This window comes from Sorex araneus, chromosome 4, assembly GCF_027595985.1.
Source record: "Sorex araneus isolate mSorAra2 chromosome 4, mSorAra2.pri, whole genome shotgun sequence".
NCBI lineage: Eukaryota > Metazoa > Chordata > Mammalia > Eulipotyphla > Soricidae > Sorex > Sorex araneus.
Genome location: NC_073305.1, coordinates 14,177,328 through 14,200,516, shown reverse-complemented (window position 1 = coordinate 14,200,516; position 23,189 = coordinate 14,177,328). Strand labels below are relative to the sequence as shown.

Genomic DNA, 23,189 nt, shown 5'->3' with positions numbered 1-23,189 from the left:
ATAGAGTTGGATACTACTCAGCCATGAAAAGAAACAGAATTTTTGTCATCTGCAACACCATGAGCTGGGTGGGTCTTTAGGGGATGATGCTGGTGGAGCAAATCCAACAACAACAAAAAAATACAGATAAATCTAGATCCATTCCAGATGGACTCTCGGATACAAAGCACAGAAAACTCATGGAGCAGAGAACCTCCAGCCCCTCGCCAAGGCTGAGTGAAATGGACACCGGGGAAAGAGGGGGACAAGGGATCAGCTTTGAGACATGTCACAGGGATGTGTGGCGTTCAGCGTGGAATCCTGGCCCAGAAGACAGTACTGGACGGTTGGGATAAGGTAGCACTCACTGTGCGTTCCAGGGAGAGCTTGACCTGATCTTGGAAACTGGTTCTGTGCTGCAGGAATGTGACGGTGGGAAGGACAGACCGTTCTGGCAGGCATCTCGGCGGTAAATGGGAGCGGATCATTGGGATAACATGTGGTAGGAAAATGATGGAGTGACTGACGGAGCACCCAGGAGAAAAGATAACTGGGAGCAGCCTGTGTGGGGTCAAACCTCCCTCTGTGGCTCTTGTTTTCCCGGTAGCAGACGAGCACCCCGTCCCCGTCCCCCACCTCCAGGTTTGCAGCAGGTCTGGGCAGCTTTGCTGAGGCTGGATCTGTGTATCGGTCTGGTTCTTCCTCCGTGGAGTTGGATCCATGTAAGTGAGGGATGAGGAAGTCTGGGAAGAGGACAACGGGGAGGCAAGGGGTGCACAGCGCCCCTGGGAAGGTAGAACTTCCTCTCACTGCCCGGGACTGTGTAGCAGTGAGGCTGACCTTGTGGGCGCAAATGCTTTGTCTGTGGGATGAAAGGGTGCCGTGGTGTTGGGATGGGGGACACTGGCCAGCGCTGCCCTCGTGGACAGGGTCTCCCTAGGTTGTTAGGAATTCGGGATATCAAGTTTTCACACTTCAGCTTCACCATGTGCCTGAAAAGATTGTTTCTTCTCAGCAGCGCCACCTCAGTGTACTCCCGTCCACACCAGATCCCGTTGCCAGGGAGCCCCTTAGGGAAACCCTCCACTTGGGGAACTGAAGCCTCCGACACCCTCATGAGTGGCATCTCTGTGGGAGCAGACGGGCCTCAGTGCAGTGGCCACTATTCCTAGGTGTTACCCCGAGACTGGGTCATCTCCACAGAGAAGAGAGGCCGAGTGCCACGATGTTTAGAACTCCCTGGTGACTTTGATATGAATCTCTCTCTCATGCGTGTCCTCTCTTGGGACTCACAGGGGACAGAGCCACACTGTCCCTCGGCTAAGAGGTGGAGCGGTGTCACCCAGGGTCCCCAGTTCCTGTCCTGAGGGAAGATAACAAAGTGGCGAGGTCAGGGAAGTTGCCTTCCCCATCTTCAGAGTCAGTCATGGTGTGTGTGGGGCGGGCTGGGGGGTGGCCAAGCTGCATTCCTGTTCTTGGACCCCAATTTCAGAGACAGGAACACCAGCTCTGGATCAGGGCTCAGTAGACAGGAGGGGATCCCTGTTGGGGCCGAGGACTGAGAGCTGTGGAAAATCAGAACCTGTCCACTCGCCTCATCTCCTGAACAGTCTTGAGGCCACCATCCCAATTCCCTACTTGCTTGTTCAGTCCTGAGACCGTCACAGTCCCTGTCCAAGTGGGGGGGACTGGGGTTAAGGAAGGAGAGGTATGTGGCCAGGGGCGAAGTGATCACTAGAACAGAGAACAGAGAAGAGACTCAGACTTCCTTCATCCTAATGGAGGGTTAAACCTTTACATTTGGAAAACAAAATTTGTCATTGATTAAGGATTTGTTTTTCTTTTTGTCTTCATTTTCTGTGAAGAGAGAATTGATTGAAGTTGAAGTCCATAAAGCTGATAATACCTTTAATCCTAGAAATCTATCTTTTAGGTCATTTTCCATCTTCTTTTGGAAAAAAAGAAGTACTTCAGCAGTATTATTACATTTACCATTATAAATTTCATGAGGAGGCTTCAAATAAAAAAGATTTTTGTTTTTTGTTTTTGTTTTAAAGAATAATCCAAGTAAACAATGCAGTCTGGCTACTTTCGAGTCCCGACGAGCCATGAATGCTATTTTTCTAGCTCATTGAAATGACCTTGAATAGCTTGAGCTTTATTTTAAGGGTTTGCTTTCTAGAGCTGGAGAATTCAAATGCAACAAGAAGATTTCTACACATTGGTTTATTTTAATAATTGCATTAGAATAAAACTATTTTCTTGAAAAGAAAAACGTTAAGCCTCTTGGAGAGTTAGGGTAAAACTGTTTTGAGATATAGTTGTGTTTCCATAACAGTTTAGTGTTTTATTTTTGCATATTTTAGGGGATTTGGAGCCACACCTGGCAGTACTTGGGCTTACTCCTTGGTCTGCTTAGAAATCTCTCCTGGAAGTGCTCAGGGGACCTTATGTGGTGCTTGGATATAAGTGAGTTTGGCGTCTTGCAAGGCCAACCTTAACCCTGTGTTTTAACCCCCTATCACCTTAACCTTAAGTCTCCAGTCTCTGGGTTAGACCCTTAGAAGTATCATCCCACAAGAAATTAAAGCTGACTTTGGAAGGTGCTGATAGTGCCCCCAGAGAATCTCATCATTCCCCGAGAGTCTGTAAATGTACCTTTAATTTCTCCTGCGCTCCTTTCATGAACAAGTGCCAACCCCTCTGCATGGCGTGATTATGTCTGTTCCACTGCACTTCTCTCCAAGGGTCCGCATTGTGGGTTTCCGCTTGATTGGCCTTTTCTGCTCACCTTGGAAAGTTCATTTTCAAGTGAGCCGCTCTGGGGCATGGGCATTGCTCTGAGCACCGATCTGCATCTTTGCAAGAAAGATGTTTCCATGGACATTTCTAAGCCCCTCCCACTTGCATCTGTGCCAGAGTCAGACACACAAAGGATGGAGAAACTTGAGTCCTGCTCACCTTGTTCAGTGTGTGGGAGCAGAAGGGACCCAGGATGAGGTTGATGAGTGTAGCCAGAGACAATTAGAATTCGCTTCTAATTGAATGACACTGGTAGGACTGGCTACTTAATGTGAGTGTCCAGCACAATATGAAAATGCAGGACCTCTCGTTAAGAAGGAAGGAGAATTTTCAGCCAATGACAGCAGAGCAGTTACAGGCCCTGCTGATCCCTGGGACCTCTGAGTCATCACAGGTCTCCTTGCCACCAGGGACACTGCTGGCATGGAGGAAGGACACAGAGTATTTCCCCAAGTGACAGACCTCTGGCATCGCTCAGGAGCAATCAATAGAGCTGAACTACTTTGATTACGAAGGCCTGAAAATCGTTTGCAAGAGTGCCATCATCTTGCTCGAATAGATCTTTGTAACCTCACATGAAATCTTAGATATAGAGGTCCCGGAGGCCATGTTTAATGAGAGGAAAGACACTTGGTCTGGTCCCTGTTAGCTGACTCACCTTGTTTTTCTCACAGAGGCAATTTATGTAGCTTTCTGGTGATTAACTGTGTGGAAGTTTATCCAGAACCCTGTTCTCAGGGGCAAAGGATTAAGTGTAGGTATGGCTTCGCATTCATTCCGCCTACTTTTCTCATTTTCCCCAGAGTCTAAGAACAAAAGACTGACAGTCCCCTCTTTCAGATGAAAGCCATCATCTTTCAGCCATGGTGCGGGTTCCTATCTCCCCAGGCCTACAGGAAACGTCCTTTGGTATCCCTCCAGTGTCTGACTTGGAACAAATAGTCAGAATCTGGCAAAGATCATCCCCTGCAGTTGGCCTCCACTGCATGCTTGTTTAGGTCACTAATCACTTCTTCCCAAGGGACCCTCCAGGTTCACCTCTGCTTTCCCCACTCCCCTTTGTCTTCTTAAGTTCTTCAATTTTCTTCTGCAGATATTCAGTGACTGGAGGGCTTCTCCACTCTTTCCTCAAGCTGATGAATGGCCCTTTTTCATGATTCTCCCTTCATCATGCCACTCTACCCAAACCTCTTCTGGCTCTTGCATCCCTCCTGGCAAATGTCGATGACCTTAAGCCCCCTATGTTCAGGGCATTCTATCATCAAGTTCTCCCTCTCTGGCCTGTGTGATCACCACCTCCCCCTACTCCCTCCTCTCCCTGGGCTGACGGGAGGCATCACTAGCAGGTTCCTGTGGAAGGTGGTCTGGATCAGATGGATGGGTAGCAAAGTGTTCTTTATGGGGGTCAGAACCCCAGGCTGAAGATGAGGTTAGTAGTGACTCAATCCATCTTAGATAGTACCAGGATCTGTTATCTGATCCCAAGGCCGTATATTTTGAAATTAACGGCACCTACCAGATACAGAAATGGCATCCTTTCCTGACAAAGAGCCCCACCTCTCACCAAGGTGAGATTCCCTTCAGTGGCTTGCTTGTCGGGTAGGCCAGCTAAGCACAGCTGACCCCTGCTAATGAGGTGACTTTCTCCTGCCTCTGATTCTAATCCATAGTCCTACTGCTGCAGTCTAGAATGGGACAGAGCACATATTTACCTCTCTTTGAGCTTTGTGTTTTATTTTAGGCAGTGTTTGGGATTGAACCCAGGGCCTCATACATACAAGGCAAACACTCTACCACTGAACTCCATTCTTGACATGTTTACTTCTGAATGAATTATTGGTGTTTCAGTATTTAAGATTTTTAGTTCAGTGTATTATAGTAGTTATGAAGTTCAGTATGGGGGGGTGGGGGACCTCTGCTTCCACATCAGTAGGTATCACAGCTGGCATCTAGGGGCTCTGGGGGATTCTGCTCCACGTGGTCTAGGACTTCTGTTTATTGAGTGCTTCCTGAGTGCTCAGTTCTCACGAAGGGTCTGGGAAAATAGAAGCAAATGGGGATATTTATTTCATGGAGGAAGCTCTACAGATGGCCAGAACGCATGTGGAAAAAAAATACTCAAGATCAGGAGCCATTAGGAGTCTGCAGATCAAAGCCACCACAAGACTCACTGGGATGGTTAGAATCAGAGAGATTTATTTGAGCATCTGTGAGGGTGTAGACAAATAGCCTCACACAACAATGTAAAATGGTACAGCCACTTGGCAGAACAATCTGCCAGTTTCTTAAAATGTCAAACAAGGGGTTCTCATGTGACCCAAGATTCCTCTCCACTGTGTCACCCAAGAAAGGAAAGCATGTAGCCATGCAAAAACAGGCCCATGCAGATTTATAGCAGTGTTAGTCACCGGAGACACAAAGGGAAAACAACCCAAGTACCCATCAGCTGACAAATGGATAAATAAGAGGCAGATTTTCCATACTAGGGCTTGGGGTCCACACAGGGCTTACTCCTGGCCCTACGCTCAGGGATCCCTTCTGGCAGAGCTTGGGTAACCTATGTGGTGCCAGGGATTGAACTGTGCATGCAAGGCAAGTACCAACCTGCTGAATCGTAAAAACTAAGAGAAATATTATTCCAATTGTAATGCGATTCAGAGATGACCGCTGGACTAGAGCTGTTACCGACTGGATTCCACGGGACGTCAGAAGACCAAGTGGCCTCCCACCAACCAGATGGTCAGATTTCTTCATCAAATCCCTGAATGAACGATTTGAGGCTCTTCCTGTTCCTGGAGCGAGCAGATATCATTGGGCTGCACTAGCACGCGACAGGGACAAGTGGAGACATTACTGGCACCCGCTCAAGCAAATCAAAGATCAACCGGACAGCAAGTGATACAAGTGATTGTTCCAATGTGGATCAATCTTGGAAATGTTATGTTAAGTGAAAGAAGTCAGTCACACATATCTCATGCTGTATAATTCAAACCCTGTAAATATCTGGACTGTGCTGAAAGAGAGAGAAAGATCAGCTCAGCAGGTAGCAAGGATGATGAAAATGTTCTCGAATTAAGGAGCGACAATGGTTGTGGCTGGGAGTTACACAAAACCACTGAGGTAGTCACCTTGGGAGAGTGAATTTTATGGTAGGTGAATTGTGCCTCAACAAAGAGGCTCTGATAAATAAAAATAAACCACATTGGACATGGCTCTAGTCTACCAAGTACTTCTTGTCCAGTCAGGCAAGAAAGGACAAGGGTGGCACCCAACCATCCCTAGCTTTGCCCCCAAGAGAATGAGGAAGCCGTGATTACAGGAATAGAAATCAGCATGGGGCTGGCTAAGTCAAGAGAGGCAGGAGAAGGCAGGACCCCTGGGCTGGATAGGAACTGCCTGACTGACTCCTAGTGTCCTTTCTCAAATTCTCCCTCGATACTCACAGCATCTTACCTGCTGGATGGAAGTGACAGTCATAAAACAGAAAGGGCCTGGGCCTTCGATTCACTCCTCGGCATTTATGTCTCATCATCTCCACTTTGAATGATCACCTGACCTATCCGTCTTATTGTTAAATGGGGGAGAATAATGTTATGTGGCTGTAAGTGTTTAATGAACCATGTGCACAGCCCATTTTCACAAGTTATTGCACAAAACATATTAGCTCTGTCATCTTGTTCCTCTACTTCATGGGCATTCTGATGTTTTTTAAATTTTTAAAAATTTTTTCAGAGTTCCAACGTTGTTCATGATTGGGTTTCAGTCATATAATGTTCCAACACCCATCCCTTCACCAGTGCACATTTTCCACCAGCATTTGAATTTTAAGACCCTTTCACTTCTCTTTTTTGTTTTTTTGTTTTGTTTTGGAGGGGTGGGGGGCACATTGGCTATGCTCAAGGCTTATTACTAACTCTGCATTCAGAAATCACTTCCAGCAGGGCTCAGGGGAACACAAGGGACACTGGGGATCGAACTTGGCCACATGCAAGGCAAGAGCCCTGCCTGCCATACTATGTTTCCAGCCCCAAGACCTTTGCACGTATTATTTATCAGTCCTTAGGCTCACTTCGGTGACAGCATCCCCCTTGAAGTGAGGTCCTCAGGCCTGAATACAGGGGACCGCCGGAAGCTGGCGTATTACAGCCTTCCTGCTGTCTCACAACCCGGACTCTCAGCAGCTCTCTAGCTGCCACATGGAATCATGCCTTATGGTGAGATTGGGGAGGTAACTAACCCCAGTTCCCTGTGACCTTCAGAGCTGTGACTCATGAACCACTGTTTATTTTGTTCTAGGGACAGAACCCGGGGCCTCTTACAGGTCAAGCAGGTGCTTCACCCGACCTGGGACCCCCTTCCCCAACAGAGCCAGGCTCCTCTCATTGTGGCCTGACTACAATCCCGGTGGCTCTGCTGGCCCCTGGTGCCACAAGTAGGCCATCTCTGCTGCGCTACAACCCTCCGTGTGAGCCCCAGGCATGGCAGCAAAAGCAGAGGGAAGGGAGGGCATGAACAATCTCAGTGGACTTCATGTTGTATTTATTTACCGTGCTATTTAAGTTTCTTTCTTCCACCAACGTGGCCAGTACTTCTGCTGGGCTCTTTGGTGGCGAGGAGATCGCTAGGGCTGAATCCTGATGGACTCACACGAGGCGGCACAGGCAAAGCGGCCCAAGATCCCAGACTCCAGAGTGCCGGGCAGCCAGTGCCCCCTGCCACGTGCCCACTGGGCTATCGCTCCAGCCGTGTGGACACTGGCTCTTGTCTCGGGCAGTGCCCGGTCTCCGTATGCTTCACTCCATGGGCTGTGGCACATGCTTCTCCCCGCTCTTGGACCTGGTTCTGGAATATTCATTTCACCTTTCCCCAGTACCCGGCATGCTCCCAGGATGACCGGTCCCCGCACTGCCTTGCAGATCCCTGTGGGACTGCCGCGTGGAGGGCACTCACACCCGAGTTTAGAAGCGGCGCCCACGGCAGGGGCTGCGTGGCTTTCCTTGAATTAGACTGCAAAGCTCGTCATTTCTGGGAAGCTGGAATTCTGTCTCCCGTGAATTCTCACTAATAGAACCTCCACCATTTGCCCTGAGGGGTTGAAGTCGCAGCACGACTCAGATCTCTGAGGTGGGGATGGGGCACCTGGGGCCGGCCACTCCTCTACTGTTCTCTGTTTACTTCCTAGCTGGAGGCAGAGTGTAATATACGGATGTCGGGATGTCGTCAGTTAAGTGATGGGAAATGTCTGCAGGGCAAGGGGCACCTGTTCTTCCTCCTCCAGGGACATTGAACAGAAGGGAAGGGGTCCGGTGTGCGTCCCCTTGGACCCATGAGATAGGTGCAGGCTCTGGCCACCCCACCCCTCTACAGACCAGACCAGCGACTTGTCTGCGGGGTGACATTGGAGCGGCTTGTCCTGAGCTGAGTCTCTTCTCGGCGTCTTCTGCAGACATTGTGCTTTCTTTCTCTTGAGCTTTGCACCGTCCTCAGGTCGATCCCAGCGTCTCTAGAAACCATGCTGGTTGGTGAGACACCCCCAGGATCCCTTTTGGGCCTCCTTGGCTGGTATCGGGATGTGGTGTGTGTGTGTGTTGGGGAGGGTAGGGGGGCTGTGCTGAGCTTTCGAGGGCTCTTTGGAGTGGGGAGGAGGCAAGACGGGTTCTGCACTGCTACCTTGCAACAAAGCTCGAAGGTCCTGGAATACCATATTTGCTCAGGCTCTCCACTCAGCTTCTGGCTGTGAAACATGAAGCTGGTCAGGGCAGCCAGGTCCCTTCTAGGAGAAGATCCTAATTCAAGCTCACTCTAATTTGAAGGTTACTGCTACCTTTCTGAACTGTAAGTAAGCCGTTGATTTCAGTATAACCGCATCTCAGCAAAAAAGATCCCAAACCCAGAATCAGTTGCTCAAACCCTGTCTTGGAAGTGTGCCAAAGCAGGGTTTTCTTTCCCTGCTTTACCTTCTCAGAACTAACTACAGCACCAGCCTGCTTTACGTGCCAGCCGGAGAGTTCTTGCACTAGTTCACAAAGTACAGCTACCACTATGATGACAAAATCATAAAGACTGTTGTTTAGAAATAGTAACTCTTGCCAGGCTGACTGTCTTTTATTCCAGCACCCGCTACACGTGAAGATTGGGGACTTTATGTCACTGAAGCCCTAGATGGCTGTTTAATTTATTTTTAACTTATTATTTTAAATTATTATTTTAGGAGCATCAACTTCTTTCTTGCATGGATCATAATTTAATTTTACTTTAAACAGGGATTATCCTTTGTCACTTGTACCTAGTCGAAGAAATGGAGCTAATCAGTTTTTGCTCCTTTTTAAGACTCAATTTGTCACCATATCTTGATTTCATGGCAGGCTTCGCACCACATCTGATTATCTCATTGAAATCCACAATTCTAGTAGTTTCACAAATGTTTTCTGAAAATAAAAAGCCGAGATGAATTATGCATTAGAGCAGTGCATCTCGAATATTAGCTTAATATTAATTGTAAATTTGGAGCGTATAACAGTCGTAGCAAAAGCTAACCCGATTATCTATGGTAAATTATTCTCTCATATCCTTCCTGACATTGTCACACTCCTTCATCTTGTCGCTGACATAAACAGGATCTTTGTTGCTCGGGGGCTCAGCACCTTTCAAAGCGCAATGGAGCCCATGGGGGTTTGTAGCAAAGTCTCAGATTCTCAGCATTTATCTGAGGTTTTTAATCCATTGTTTAAAAATTTTGAGTCGAGTGAGTTTTGTGCAGTGTGTTATTTCCCCTTCCCTTTGTTGTTGTGATGTCCAGAAATCATTTCCTTGGTTGCAGTGTTTGCACATTTTGATTGTGGGACTCTCTGGTACCAGATCCATGGCCATGGTGCATACACACACAGCGCAGTGATCACACACGGCATAGTGTTTACACATAATTGATCATATTTGATTTTGGTGTTCACACACACTCAGTTGTAGTGACCACACAGTTGTAGTGACCACACACTCAGTTGTAGTGATCGCACATTGCTACAATCATGCACACTTGATTGTAGTGTTCACGCACCAGTTGTAGTGATCACACACATTTGATTGTAGTGACCACACACCCAGTTGTAGTGATCACACATTTGGTTGTAGTGTTCATGCACACTTGATTGTAGTGTTCACGCACCAGTTGTAGTGATCACACACATTTGATTGTAGTGCTCACACACTCAGTAGTAATGATAACACATTTGGTTGTAGTGTCCTCAACACACGTGGGTGTCATGTTTGCATGCTCTCAGTGGTAGTGTTCATACACTTGAGGGTCATGATCACACTTGGTCGTCATGTTGGCACACACTTGGTTGTGATGTTTGCCCAAACTTGGTAGTAGTGTTCACACACTCAGTTGTAATGATCCCACATTTGGTTATCATGTCCACACACAGTGGTCGTGTTTGCACACACTCAGTGTAGTAATCATGCACACTTGGTTTTAGTGCTGACACACATTTGTCAATGGTACAATAGAGGACATACTCATGGTGCCTGGGATCACTGGGGCAGGGCTGAGAACCACGATTGGGCATGTGAGAGTTGAACTCAGGCTCACATATACCACTCAGGTGCTCTACCACTGATTACTGAGCCACATCGCCAGACCCAAAGTTAACTTTTGTGTGTTTGTTTGTTTTCAGGCCACACCGGTGATACTCAGGGGTTACTCCTGGCTCTGCATTCAAGGATTAATCCTAGCAGAGCTTGGAGACCATACGGGGTGCCGGGTATTGAAGCTGGGTCAGCTGTGTGCAAGGCAAGCACTCTACCTGCTGTACTATCTCTCCAGCCCCAGATTTAACTTGTGGTTTTTTTTTGCCTTTTGTGTCACATCCGGCAATGCACAGGGATTACTCCTGACTCTGCACTCAGGAATTACTCCTAGAGGTGCTCAGGGGACCATATGGAATGCTGGGAATCAAATCCGGGTTGGTCACGTGCAAGGCAAATGCCCTACCCGCTGTGCTATCACTCAAGCCCCCCCAAATTTAACTTTATTTTTAATTTTTTTTGCTTTTTGGGTCACACCCAGCGATGCACAGGGGTTAGTCCTGGCTCATTCACTCAGGAATTACTCCTGGTAGTGCTCAGGGGACCATATTAGATGCTGGGTATTGAACCCGGGTCGGCTGCATGCAAGGCAAACGTCCTACCCATTGTGCTATCACTCCAGCCTCCCCAAATTTAACTTTTAAGAAATGTCTTCACTTTAAAAACATGCTCTTAGGGCAAGTTAAAACATGTAGCCAGTCACCTGCTTATGAACTTCCATAGTCTGTTCAGGTGTTGTAAACCCACAGAGCCCTCTTCTATGTGACGCTTTATTCAGCTACCCTCTGTAGCATAGACTCCCTCTGGGACACAGAATCCCTCTGGGACACAGACTCGCTTTGGGAACACGCCCTCACAGTGGCAGGATGACTCAGGGAGCAGGCCTGAGGCCCACTCTGCAGTAAGTCCAACAGACCAGGTTTCTCGGTGGTGCGTGCACCCCTGAATCGAGCCTCACTATCTCTTAGCCACACCAGCTCTTCATGAAAGAGGGAAGCCTGGCCTATGTCTCTGCACCCAGCCCACTCCCAAGCAGAGTCCCTGGGGCGTGGGCACACTCAATGTAACCCAGCTCCACGAGGAGGGGTGCCGTGGTTTCTCTCAGTCAGACAGTCTTCAACTCTCTGGGGAAGGCAGGTCCCATAGACCAGGAGCTGGCAGAAGGTGGGGAGGCTCTAAATCTTGGGGTTCTGGTGCCATTCCCTGCCCTGAGAGTGAGGTGGAGAGAACGGCACGAAGTGGGGTTGTCTCGGCTGATTAGAAGAACAAAGAGTTGCAGGAGGCCTCAGCAGCTCCCACACAAAGCCAGCGGCACCTGGTGCATGATGCCTGATGGATGATGGATCACGAGGATGCTGTCCAGGGGTTGCTTTCCATCTCGTCCTATCATGAGGCTGCATGTCCCTGCAGATGAGAAGAACAGGAGCTTATCATTCAAGAAAAGAGGATTATGGCAAGCAATTGCTGTCTGGCTGGGTGGAGGAAGCCTGATCTTCAAAGCCCCGAGCAGATTTGATCATCTCTTTGCAGAACAGAAGGCGGACGCAAAACCCCCAAACTAAATGACACAGAAGAGCCCCCACAAAAATAAGTAATCAGTCTCCTGTCTAAGCAGAAAGTCTTTTTCCTGTGGCTCTGCCCTCTGTGGGTCCATTCCCCCCAACTTTATGGTTTCTACCTTGATGGACAGCTTTTCAGAATGGCGAGGGGAAATCTGGTGGTTCTGTTTTGCCTTTCCCTGAGAAGGAGGATAATGGCAATGACGGTGACCAGCAGGAAGGGGTGGGGTGTGGGGGTGGGTCGAGGTGGTCTGGATGGAACAGACCTTGGTGACAGATGCAGTGCTGGGCTGTAACTGGCCCAAGTACACAGCTGCACACAGCCAGTGCTTCCGGTCTCCGTAACCACAGGTAAATACCTACACTAAGTCATACACATTTGCTTGTCTGGTACTCTCTTCCCCAGGAACACAAAACCCCAGTGTCCACTGCAGTGCAGACACCCCCAGTAGGCGCTTATTAACACCTGAGCAATCAGGGATGGGTGATGGCTAGCTTGCAGGGAGGGGGCGGCTCGCTCTGCTTCTCTCTAGAAAGTGCAAAGTTGTCCAGTCTCTCTGGCCCACCGGCCTTCCCTGAGGTGGTGACGGTGGCTTGGCCCTTCTTTGGGGTACTGGAGACATCACTGCTCTTCGACCCTCTTCTCACCTGCTCTTTGAACCCCTTTGCTCAGCTCCTGCCCTTTTCTGCATGTAAGAAGTGGGAGGTCCTTGGCCTTCTGGCCACCTTTGGGAAGATAACAGGGTAACTCTAAGGCTCCCTGCCCACGAGTTCTGGTTCCGTGCCCTTCTCTGGACCCAGTCTAGGAACTGAGGCTTTTCTCCAGGACTCTGTGTACCTAGTTTTCTTGCCCCCCCCCCCTTGAGCTCAGGAAGGACCCTCACCCACCAATCAGATGCACCTTCCGACCTTTTCTCTTTGCCCTTGGCATCTCTTTTGGACCAAAAACCAAAAGGACTCAACTCATCTGCAAGGATTCAGCTCATCTGCTTTCGGTAATGTCATTGCTTCACTGAAGATGCCCCCAGGCTGTGGCACAGGGAGCAAAGTGCAAAACTTGCCAAGAAAAATCTGGGAACAACAGCCCTTGGTCAGTGTAACGCCTCAGCCTCAGTGGGAATGGCAGCAGCAAGAGTCTCCCCTTATTTCTAGAGCCTTTTTCCCCAACGTTTTTCAGTCTACTACCGATGTTGAAAAGAAAGGGGCAGGCCAGCAGGAATGTAGATCAGTCTGCAGAGCAAGGGAGCCCACGGGGCTGCCCCGACTTGCTGCCCTCCTGAAGTTTCTCCTGAGCAGCGGAGGCATCAAGGTCTGGCGTGCAGTTTAGAAGTGCCCACAGGGGCTGGAGTGATAGCACAGAGGGTAGGGTGTTTGCCTTGCACGCCGCCAACCTAGGTTCGATTCCCAGCATCCCATATGGTCCCCCAAGCACCACCAGGAGTAATTCCTGAGTGCAAAGCCAGGAGTAATCCCTGTGCATCGCCAGGTGTGACCCAAAAAGAAAAAAAAAAAGAAGTGGCCACAGAGAGAGTCCTAGGCCGGCGACAAGCTCCCTTGATTGGTGAGCTTCTGTGTTGGCTTTGGCTGCTGGAGTCTCAGAGAAGCAGGGAGCGTCTCTTCCTCTGCTCAGCGACACAGCCCAGGGAAGGCAGGTGACTCCCTCCGGGGTCTGTCTCAGGGGTGACTCTGTGAGCCGACTCTGTAGCCCCACCGCTGCCTGCTAAGCTCAGGGCAAAGAGAGCTGCTCTGCATATTTTCCATCAGGCCACCAGCTGCAGCTTGGTGAACTAGGTGTCAGAGCTCATTCCGTGACACAGTTGTTGATGTTTGCCGGGGAAAATAGGTATCTTAATTGTTTATTTTTAATTAAAAGTTCCTTTAGCCATCTGTTCCTTGCCAGCAAAAACAACAATAAAAAGCAAAACAAAGAAAAACCTGCAAATACAACGCAGACACTCGGAAAAATTAAGTTTTGAAATTCACATATAAATAGGGGGACACGGAGAGTGTAGGGCTGAATGAAATGAGGCACAAGGAGAGGGGTCGACGGAGAATGGTTGGATTCATTTGTGGGACATAAACTAACATAGTACAAGACTAATACCCTAGTAAGGACAGTGGGAACAAGGGCCAGGAAGAATGGTCCCTGGTTGGAAACTTGCCACAAGCAGTGGTGGGGAGAGGGCAGCTAGGATACAGAAGGGACCGCTCGTGCCAAAGGTAGAAGTGACCACTCTGGACAAGAACTGAGTGCTGAAAGTAGGTAAAGGGACACACATGATAACCTTTCAGTACCTGCATTGCAAACCATAATGCCTAAAAGGGGAGGGGGGAGGGGAGAGAGAGAAAGAGAGAGAGAGAGAGAGAGAGAGAGAGGAGAGAGGGGGGAGAGAGAGAGGAGAGAGAGGTGAAAAGAAAGAGAAAAGAAAGAGAGAGAGAGAGATGGGGGGAACTGGGGACATTGGTGGTGGGAGATGTACATGGTGAAGGGATGGGTGATGGAACATTGTATGACTGAAACCCAATCATGATTATCTTTGTAACTGTGTATCTCACAGGGATTCAATAAAAAATATAATAAGGAAATAATTGTCTAAATAAAATTTTCAAAAAGAAAGAAAACCCTGCAGGTTTGGTTTGCATAAGACCCTATTGGCACGCTTAACCACCCTGACTTTCACACCTGCAGAGAGATGGGCATGGAAATTACTGGAAAATCACTATGAAGATGTAACAAACCTTGTCTGTCGCTTTATCATCCTTGGACGTTCCAGAAAATCAGAGCTGTGTAGGCTGTTCCATGCATTTTTCAGCATCCACGTGGCCAAAGAACCACTTTCAACACGGGGCCATTTTTGTTTTGTTTTGTCTTTTGTTTTCGGGCCACACCTGGCAGTGCTCAGGGCTCTCTCCTGGCTCTGTGCTCAGGAGTTTACTCCTGGTGGGTCTCTGGGAACCATAGGGGGTGTTCCAGAATTTGAAGCCAGGTCAGCTCTGTGCAAGGCAAGAGCCCTGGCGAGCTCGGGCCCTGACATGGGACCATTTTATTTTACTTTATTTTTTAAATTTTATTTTATTGAATCACCATGACAAAAGTTACAAAGCTTTAAGGTTTAAGTCTCAGTCATATAATGATCAAATCCCCATCCCTTCACCAGTGCCCCTGTTCCCCCACCCAGAACCCCAATATACCCCCCTCCCACCCCATGGGACCATTTTAAATCAAATCACTAGTAGCACTGTAGCACTGTCATCCCATTGTTCATCAATTTGCTCAATCGGGCACCAGTAATGTTTTCATTGTGAGACTTGTTGTCTTTGGCATACAGATTACGCCACAGGGAGCTTGCCAGGCTCTGCCGTGTGGGCGGGATACTCTTGATAGCTTGCTGGACTCTCTGAGAGGGATGGGTCGGCCGCATGCAAGGCAAACACCCTACCTGCTGTGCTATCGCTCCAGTCCAAATGAGTAATAGGGAATATTTTTATCAAATAATTTTTTAAAATCAAATACTTCTTCTTTTAAATCAAATAATTCTTCTTGGTTTTGTTTTATTTTTTTGGTTTTCAGTGGTGCTCAGGCCTTCCTCCTAACTCTGTGCTCAGGGATCACTCCTTTACCGCCAGCAATGGGTAGAGGAGTGATCCCTGGGTACAGAATCAGGAGAAAGGCCTGTGGTAGGCTTGGGGGACCATATGGGATGCCGGGATCAAACCCAGTTCAGCTGCATGAAGGCAAGCAACCTCCCCGCTGAACTATTGCTATGAGCCCAAGCAGTCACCTTTAAAAAAATTTTTTTTAATGAATTCATTTATTGAATCACTATGAAAGCAGTTCAAAGCTTTCGGGTTTCAGTCTCGGTCATACGATGATGAATCACCTGTCCCTTCACCAGTGCACATTTTCCACCACCAAAAACCTCAGTATACCCCCGATCCCACACCCTCCCCCTACCTGTGTGGCAGATGATTTCCACATTATTCTCTCTCTACTTTGATTACATTCAGTATATCAACACCAGACTCACCACTATTATTTGGGATTGTACCCCAGCACTCAGATGTGCCGAAAAGGCAACATTTAGACAATTTGCATTCTAATGCTGATTATGAATAGCATATGATGTCGCACAGTCGCAATAGTGGCCGCGCAATTTTGGAATTCTGAAATTTTAATAATTAAACCTGGAGGGATTTTTGCCAAAAGCCACTGGGTTCCGAGATTTGTTTCTGAGTCTCTGGGATCATGGTTTAAGCCACCTGATGAGTAGCCAGAGCACACATTTGTGGGTGCCGACGCGGGGTCTCCTTGGGGCGGGGGGTGGGGGGAGGAAAGGACTGACTCCACCACCCCTCCTGTGAGGCCCCTCGTGTCTTCTCACACCAAGCAGTCACCTTTTTTAAGATGACAGGAATCCTACCCAGTGTGATAATGCCAGTATTTTGTTAAGTAGGGGGATTTTTTTTTTTAAAAAAAATGAGGCCACAGAACTGAAATGCTTACTTAAAAATATTGTGTGGTTTCTCTGATTTTGGGATCCACGGTCACATGTAAAGTGCCTGAGTTAAAAATAACGTCATCTTTTTGGTACAAACTATGCCCAAGTTTACCTTCTATAGATCAGAATGGGAACTGAGCCATCTCAGTCTCCAGGACTAGATAATTTCCATTTTTCTGCCAACTTCTTAGAATGGTCTTGCCGATAATTCAGTCACATTTTCTTTCTTCAGCTTGTTATGATCAAGGTTTTTTGGTAAACGTTTGAAGTCCATTGTTTCCCCCTCTCCCCTCCCTCCAGTCAAGGATGATAAAGCCTGACTCTCAGGCTTATCTTTCAGCAGTCTGTCACATTTAATTTTACAAATTTACAATGAGCACAGTGGCCAGAACAAATATGGGGAAACCAGCAGAACGACTTGGTTAAGTGCCGTATCCTCATGGGAAGTTGGGGTGTGCTCAGCACCCCCTGTCCCCAGGTGATCCCCTGTTGAGGGCCATGGAAGATCAGCAACTGTCAGAAAACAAAACAAAACAAAACAGAGAACATGGTTAATCTGGAACTTGGTCAAGAGCCTTCAATTAAGAGAAATTTCTACTAGCCATATATTTTCATTAAATATCCCGGGGAGTAACTTTAAAAATTATTTCTTTATTTTTTATCATAGTGTGCACCAATTCCTCCACCAATGTTCAAAAAAAAAAAAAGAAAAGGAAGGAATATTGTTTTCAGTGTGAGTCTAGAGAACCTGCCTTACTGAACAGCTGCTGCTCATGTAACAATCAGAGCTTCTATGTACACGCAGGGCTAGTACTCAAAAGTGCTTTTCCTGGGGCCACAGTGATGGTCCAGCAGGTAGACCATATGCCATGTAGGAAGCCAGCCTGGGTTCGATCCCCTACATCCCATGGGATCCCCTAAACCTATCAGGAGTAAGCACAGAGCCTGGAGTTAGCACTGAGTCTCGATCAATGTGGTCTCCAAATCAACAACAACACAAAAAGTGCTTTTGCTGGCAATCCAGTTAGTACTCTGGTCCTGTCTTTGTTTAGTCCGTTATTATCTCTTTTCCTTGCTTAGGTGGATGGGAAGATATCATGTTAGGATCTACTCACTGCATTATCATAAGTTAAAAATGAATAATTTGGATAAAATTTAATGAGCTCTTATTTCATCCATACATTTATGCTAAAGGTCCTAAACGTTTTCTTCAATGTTTTGAGAATTTTTTTTTTCTTCTCCTGACTAATGGTAGCAGTCATTTGTGGTGTGTTCAGAATAGTTTTGGAAAGTAGATATTACAAATACTATGTTGATAGATTTGGAAAATTTTAGCAGTGAGAGGACATTGTAAAGGCAAAGTAGGGCAAAAAGAAGAAGCCAGGAATTGGGGCTGGAGTGATAGTACAGTAGTTAGGGTACTTCTCTTAAGTGAGGCTGACCCAGGTTCCATCCCTAGCATTCCACATGGTCTCTAATTTTTTGGGGGGAGGGCTTTTTGGGTCACACCCGGAAATTCACAGGGGTTACTCCTGGCTCTGCACTCAGGAATTACCCCTGGCGGTGCTCAGGGGACCATATGGGATGCTGGGAATTGAATCCGGGTCGGCCGCATACAAGGCAAACACCCTACCCACTGTGCTATCACTCCAGCCCCCCATATTGAGTACCAACAGGAGTGGTCCCTGAGTACAGAGCCATGAATAACCCCTGAGCGTCTCTGGGGGTAGCCCCCAAACTGAACCAAAACAACGAAACTAAGTTAGGAGAAGAGAAAAAGACCCAGAGAGACAGTGGCATATTTTCTCTCTTTATAGAATGGTAATATACACCAGGAAGAAATGAATACGGAGAGGAACAGAGGCAGAGAAAAGCAGCAAGAAATGTAGAATTCAGGGAGAAATAGCGAGAGGAAGAGAAGCTGACAAATGCAGAATTCAGAGAGAGAGAGAGAGAGAGAGAGAGAGAGAGAGAGAGAGAGAGAGAGAGAGAGAGAGAGAGAGAGAGAGAGAAGCTTCTAGAGAGACAGGGATCGTCTCCTTTGCTGCCCGGTTTGCTAGGCTGGTATGCTGGTGTGGAGGCAGAGGCCTGAGGGGAAATGGTGGCTCGGCCCAGCACAGGCACGAACCTGGCAGCAGCACCTGGGCATTCACAAGGGGGCCCTGGGCCTTGGGTTCTAGCTCTTGCATAAGCTTTTCGGCTCTTAATGTCCCTCCCCTTCTTCTGGGCTGCAGGAAGGTACTGAAGGAAATCTCCGTGGGCGAGCTCAATCCCAACGAGACTGTGCAGGCCACACTGGAGGCCCAGCTGCTCGCCAAGCTGGACCACCCAGCCATCGTCAAGTTCCATGCCAGCTTCGTGGAGCGAGAGAACTTCTGCATTATCACGGAATACTGTGAGGTGAGGCCACACTGCCTTAGTTTTCGGAAATCTTAATAAAAATCAGTTCACGGTCAAACACCGCTGTAAGGCAACATTGCAAAGCGTCAGAGAGCAAGTCTTGGGCTGAACTCTGGCTGCTCACATTCGAAGTTTGGAGTAAACATGGCAAGGGGCTCAATGATCTCAGTTCTTCCCTTCCCTTCCTTCCTTCCTCCTTCCTTCCTTCCTTCCTTCCTTCCTTCCTTCCTTCCTTCCTTCCTTCTTCCTTCCTTCCTTCCTTCCTTCCTTCCTTCCTTCCTTCCTTCCTTCCTTCCTTCCTTCCTTCCTTCCTTCCTTCCTTTCTTCTTTCTTTCTTTCTTTCTTTCTTCTTTCTTTCTTTCTTTCTTTCTTCCTTCCTTTCTCTCTCTCTTTTTTCTTTCTCTTTCCTTCTTTCTTTCTTTCTTTCTTTCTTTCTTTCTTTCTTTCTTTCTTTCTTTCTTTCTTTCTTTCTTTCTTTCTTTCTTTCTTTCTTTCTTTCTTTCTTTCTTTCTTTCTTTCTTTCTTTTTATTTCTTCCCTCACCTTTTTTATGTTTTGAGCCACACCCAGTGATGCTTAGGGCTTACTCTTGGCTCTGCAGTCAGGAGTCACTCCTGGCAATGCTTGGGGGACTATCTTGAATGCCAAGGATCCGAACCTGAATTGGCCACATGCAAGGCCAGGGCTTTACCTGCTGTAGGATTGCTCGGGCCCCTCAGTGAACTCATCTCTAAGGAAGGATTCCTGCAGATCACAGACTCCTCAAGTGAATCTATTTTAAAGAGGAGTTGCTGAGTGATACTTGATGATGAAGAAGAAGAAGAAGAAGATGATGATGATGATGATGATGATGATGATGATTTTTGGCGGAGGGGGGTGTAAAAAATTCAAAGGCATGCGCACGAGGGGGTGGGATTTGATGTGTGTGTTGTTCGAGGGCTCTCGAGGCGGCGCTCTCTCTCGCTGCTCGAGTTCGGTGCTCTCAAGCCACTGTGTATGGACCAGATTGGGATGGCTCCTCCTTTGTGGTCTGCTTCTGTGTGTGCCGCTGTCCTCTCTTCTGTCTCTGTCTTTATCTCTGTCTCTGTCTCTGTAGTCTCTCCTCTGGTCTCTTCCGACCTCTCTCTGTCTCTGCTTCTGTGTCTTCCTCTTGCTTCTGTGTCTTCTCCTTTGTCTTCTCTCTCCACTTCTGTGGGCTTCTTCTGTTGTGTCTTCTCCTGTGTCTTCTGTCTTGCCTCTGCCCTCTCTCCCGCTTACAGTCTTAGTTTATATACCAATTACATAGGGTGGTGACACAAAGGTGGGTTGAACATTAACAAATCAACAAAGAGGGGTAAGACCATTTCTCCAGGAGATTAACAAAATCCCATCTAAAGAGATTACTCCAGATTACTAGGAGATCTGCTCAAGGGTGGATCCAAACAAGGGCGTGTCACTTTCTTCCTTCCTCAGCTAGTAATCCACTTAAATAGTTATAGTAAATTTACTTCAAATATTTCTAGCAATGTCATTCTGTATGAGCACAGTAAGAGATATATCAAACTTAAAGTTTGGTTCTTTTTCTAATTTTTTTTATTTTGGGGTCACACCCAGTGATGCTCAGGGGTTACTTCTGGCTTTGTACTCAGGAATTACTCCTGGCAGTGCTCGGGGGGACCATATGGGATGCTGGGAATCAAACCCAGCGTGGCTGCGTGCAAGGTGAATGCCCTACTCGCTGTGCTATTGCTCCAGCCCCTAAAGTTTGGTTCTTCCTGAGGATATTCACTATATATTCCAGACCACAGTCCTCAGGCCAGGTTAGTCTTCCTAACCCCAGCAGGGTCCTAGTATCGTCGTTACTTTTGCATCATTATATCATTTGTCTATGACAATGCTCTTGTTGGTCCATTTGTCCATTCCGTCCCTCATTGGGACCCTGTTTTGGGATGCTAGGAACTAAGGGCAACTGAGTCGAGAAAACAGATGTCGGGAGTAAATATTATTGGAGTCAATCAGCTCCCAAGTTACAAAGCAGAATATTAACTGTCTTCCTGTGTTCATACAGAAAGGACATTGCTTTAAGGTAAACTAAGCTCCCTGCTGCAAGGCTGAAAGGACAAACCCAATGTTACCCTACAGGGGGGGACTTCCAAAGAGCTTAGACTTTTACACCATTGGCAGAGGCTAGGACACAGGTCCAAGCCCTGAATTCCTTGTTCAGTTCTTGAATTCCATGTCATCAGGCTTTTTTTTTGGGGGGGGGGGGTGGGAGGTGTCCGTCTTACCTCCTGTTTGTGCTTCATGACTTCAGTTTTCCCATTTTCCCCTGCCCTCCAACTTCCCTTCCAGTAACTGTGGACTGAGCCGTACGTGCTTCTGAAAGTATGGGGCCATTGTCACATGAAGCAGAGAGGCTGAGGTGGATGAGAGGCATGACCAGACTTGGGGCAAGGGGAAAATACCTGACAATGGTCCTCTTCTGAGTAGCTCTCAGCATGTCCCTTGCCCAGTGCATGTTGGGAGAACGATGCATTCATTTGATGTACTAAAAAAAATGGCATTCTCATCATACTTCAGAGTGATTTTTGCAGTTTCTCTCTGGGGTGTGGGACTGAGGCTGGCAATTTACAGGAGGCTCTTTAGCACACAAGGCCGGCCCACTGAGTCAGAAACTTCTGAGTTCCCAAGGATGCTATGCATGTGAGAGGCAGAAACTAAAAAGACAGGAGATGTTCAAAGCTTTGCACATTTGCTGCTGTGTCCATCAAGGCAACACCAGGGGCCCACTTTACACTGTCAGAGAGAGATTCCACATCCTGGCCAAGTCTCCGCAGCCGTCCTTCCCTTCTCTTCCATCCAAGTCTTTCTCCTCATTTGCAGAAAGAAAGAAAGAAAGGAAGAAAGGAAGAAAGAAAGAAAGAAAGAAAGAAAGAAAGAAAGAAAGAAAGAAAGAAAGAAAGAAAGAAAGAAAGAAAGAAAGAAAGAAAAGAAAGGAAGAAAGGAAGAAAGGAAGAAAGGAAGGAAGGAAGGAAGGAAGGAAGGAAGGAAGGAAGGAAGGAAGGAAGGAAGGAAGGAAGGAAGGAAGGAAGGAAGGAAGGAAGGGAAAGAAAGAAAGAAAGAAAGAAGAAGAAAGAAGAAAGAAAGAAAGAAAGAAAGAAAGAAAGAAAGAAAGAAAGAAAGAAAGAAAGAAAGAAAGAAAGAAAGAAAGAAGAAAAGAAAGGGAAAAAAGTGGAGTAGAAAGGAAAAAAGAACCAGGGCAGGATAGTTCTCCTTCACCCAATGGATTGTTGAGAAAATCAATGAATAGTGAAGGTGGTAGTATTGACTCTGGGATTGTGTGACTAATCCATGTCAAACCACAGGTGTTTCTGTAAATTGCTACGTCATGATTCATCTGCTCCCATTGACTCCCCATTCGTTTTTACCCCATTCGGATAGTAACACTGTCTTGCTTGGGAAACAACTGACTCCTGCTGCTTCTGATTATCACTGCTACTCTAGTGCCACTTTTGGTACATTGAACTTTCCAGACTCCTCCTTGGTCTTAAAACATCATTCGCTTGCAGTATTTGCCAGGCGAGACTGTGAGGATGCAGAGGTGCTGTATTTGTGCTTCCCATCTCATTCACCAGCCTCACAGGACTTGAACAGCTAATGGGTAGCTCGTGGGATCGAGGAGCTGGAGGTTATGTTTTATTGGCTAGTGGCCATCGTATGGACAGGTCTAGGTTACAAGCTAGGACTTTCTTTTCCTGCATTGACTTTTGAATGTGGGTACAATTTTAAACTAACAGAAAAAATTATAGGAAGAACATAATTGATTCTCATATACCCTTTGTCCAGATTTTCTAATGGTAATCATTTTTCTTTATTTGGGGAGTGGGGTGGGACTTGGGCCACACCTGGTAATGCTCAGGGCTTATTTCTGGCTCTGTGCTCAGGGTTAATTCTTGGTAGTGCTTGGTGGACCTTATTCAATGCTGGGGATTGAACTGGGGTCAGCTGCATGCAAGGCAAGCATCTTAATCCCTTTACTAATTGTCTGGCTCTCCTGTTGGTGATATTTTATGCGTTTACTTTGTCAATTTATTCCTTCTGTCTTCCCCCTACCCCCGAGCCACTTGAGAGTAAGTTGCAGACATGATTCTCAGTTGTTCCTAAGTAAGAACGCATTTGCTAAGGCCAACGATGTTTTCTTACTTATCCACGCTAGGATGGTCCAACTCGGGAAGTCACTGTGAGCGCCAGTGCTAGGATGTGATCCATGGTTCTCAGAGTGTGATCACAGACTCGCAACTTCACAGCTGCTTGGCAGCTTTTCAGAAGGTGGCACCCAGCCTCCACTCCAGCTGCACTGACTCAGACATTCCGCCTCTGGGCAAGTC

General features: G+C 47.3%; 1 protein-coding gene across 1 annotated transcript in view; it reads left to right on the top strand.

Moving 5' to 3' along the window:
* Nucleotides 1-23,189, top strand: part of NEK11 (NIMA related kinase 11) — a 223,321-nt gene that overhangs the window by 27,256 nt on the left and 172,876 nt on the right. The window contains exon 3 of the mRNA XM_055136136.1: nucleotides 18,658-18,823. Coding sequence (XP_054992111.1) covers nucleotides 18,658-18,823 — 166 coding nt within the window. The remainder of the gene's footprint in view (nucleotides 1-18,657; nucleotides 18,824-23,189) is intronic.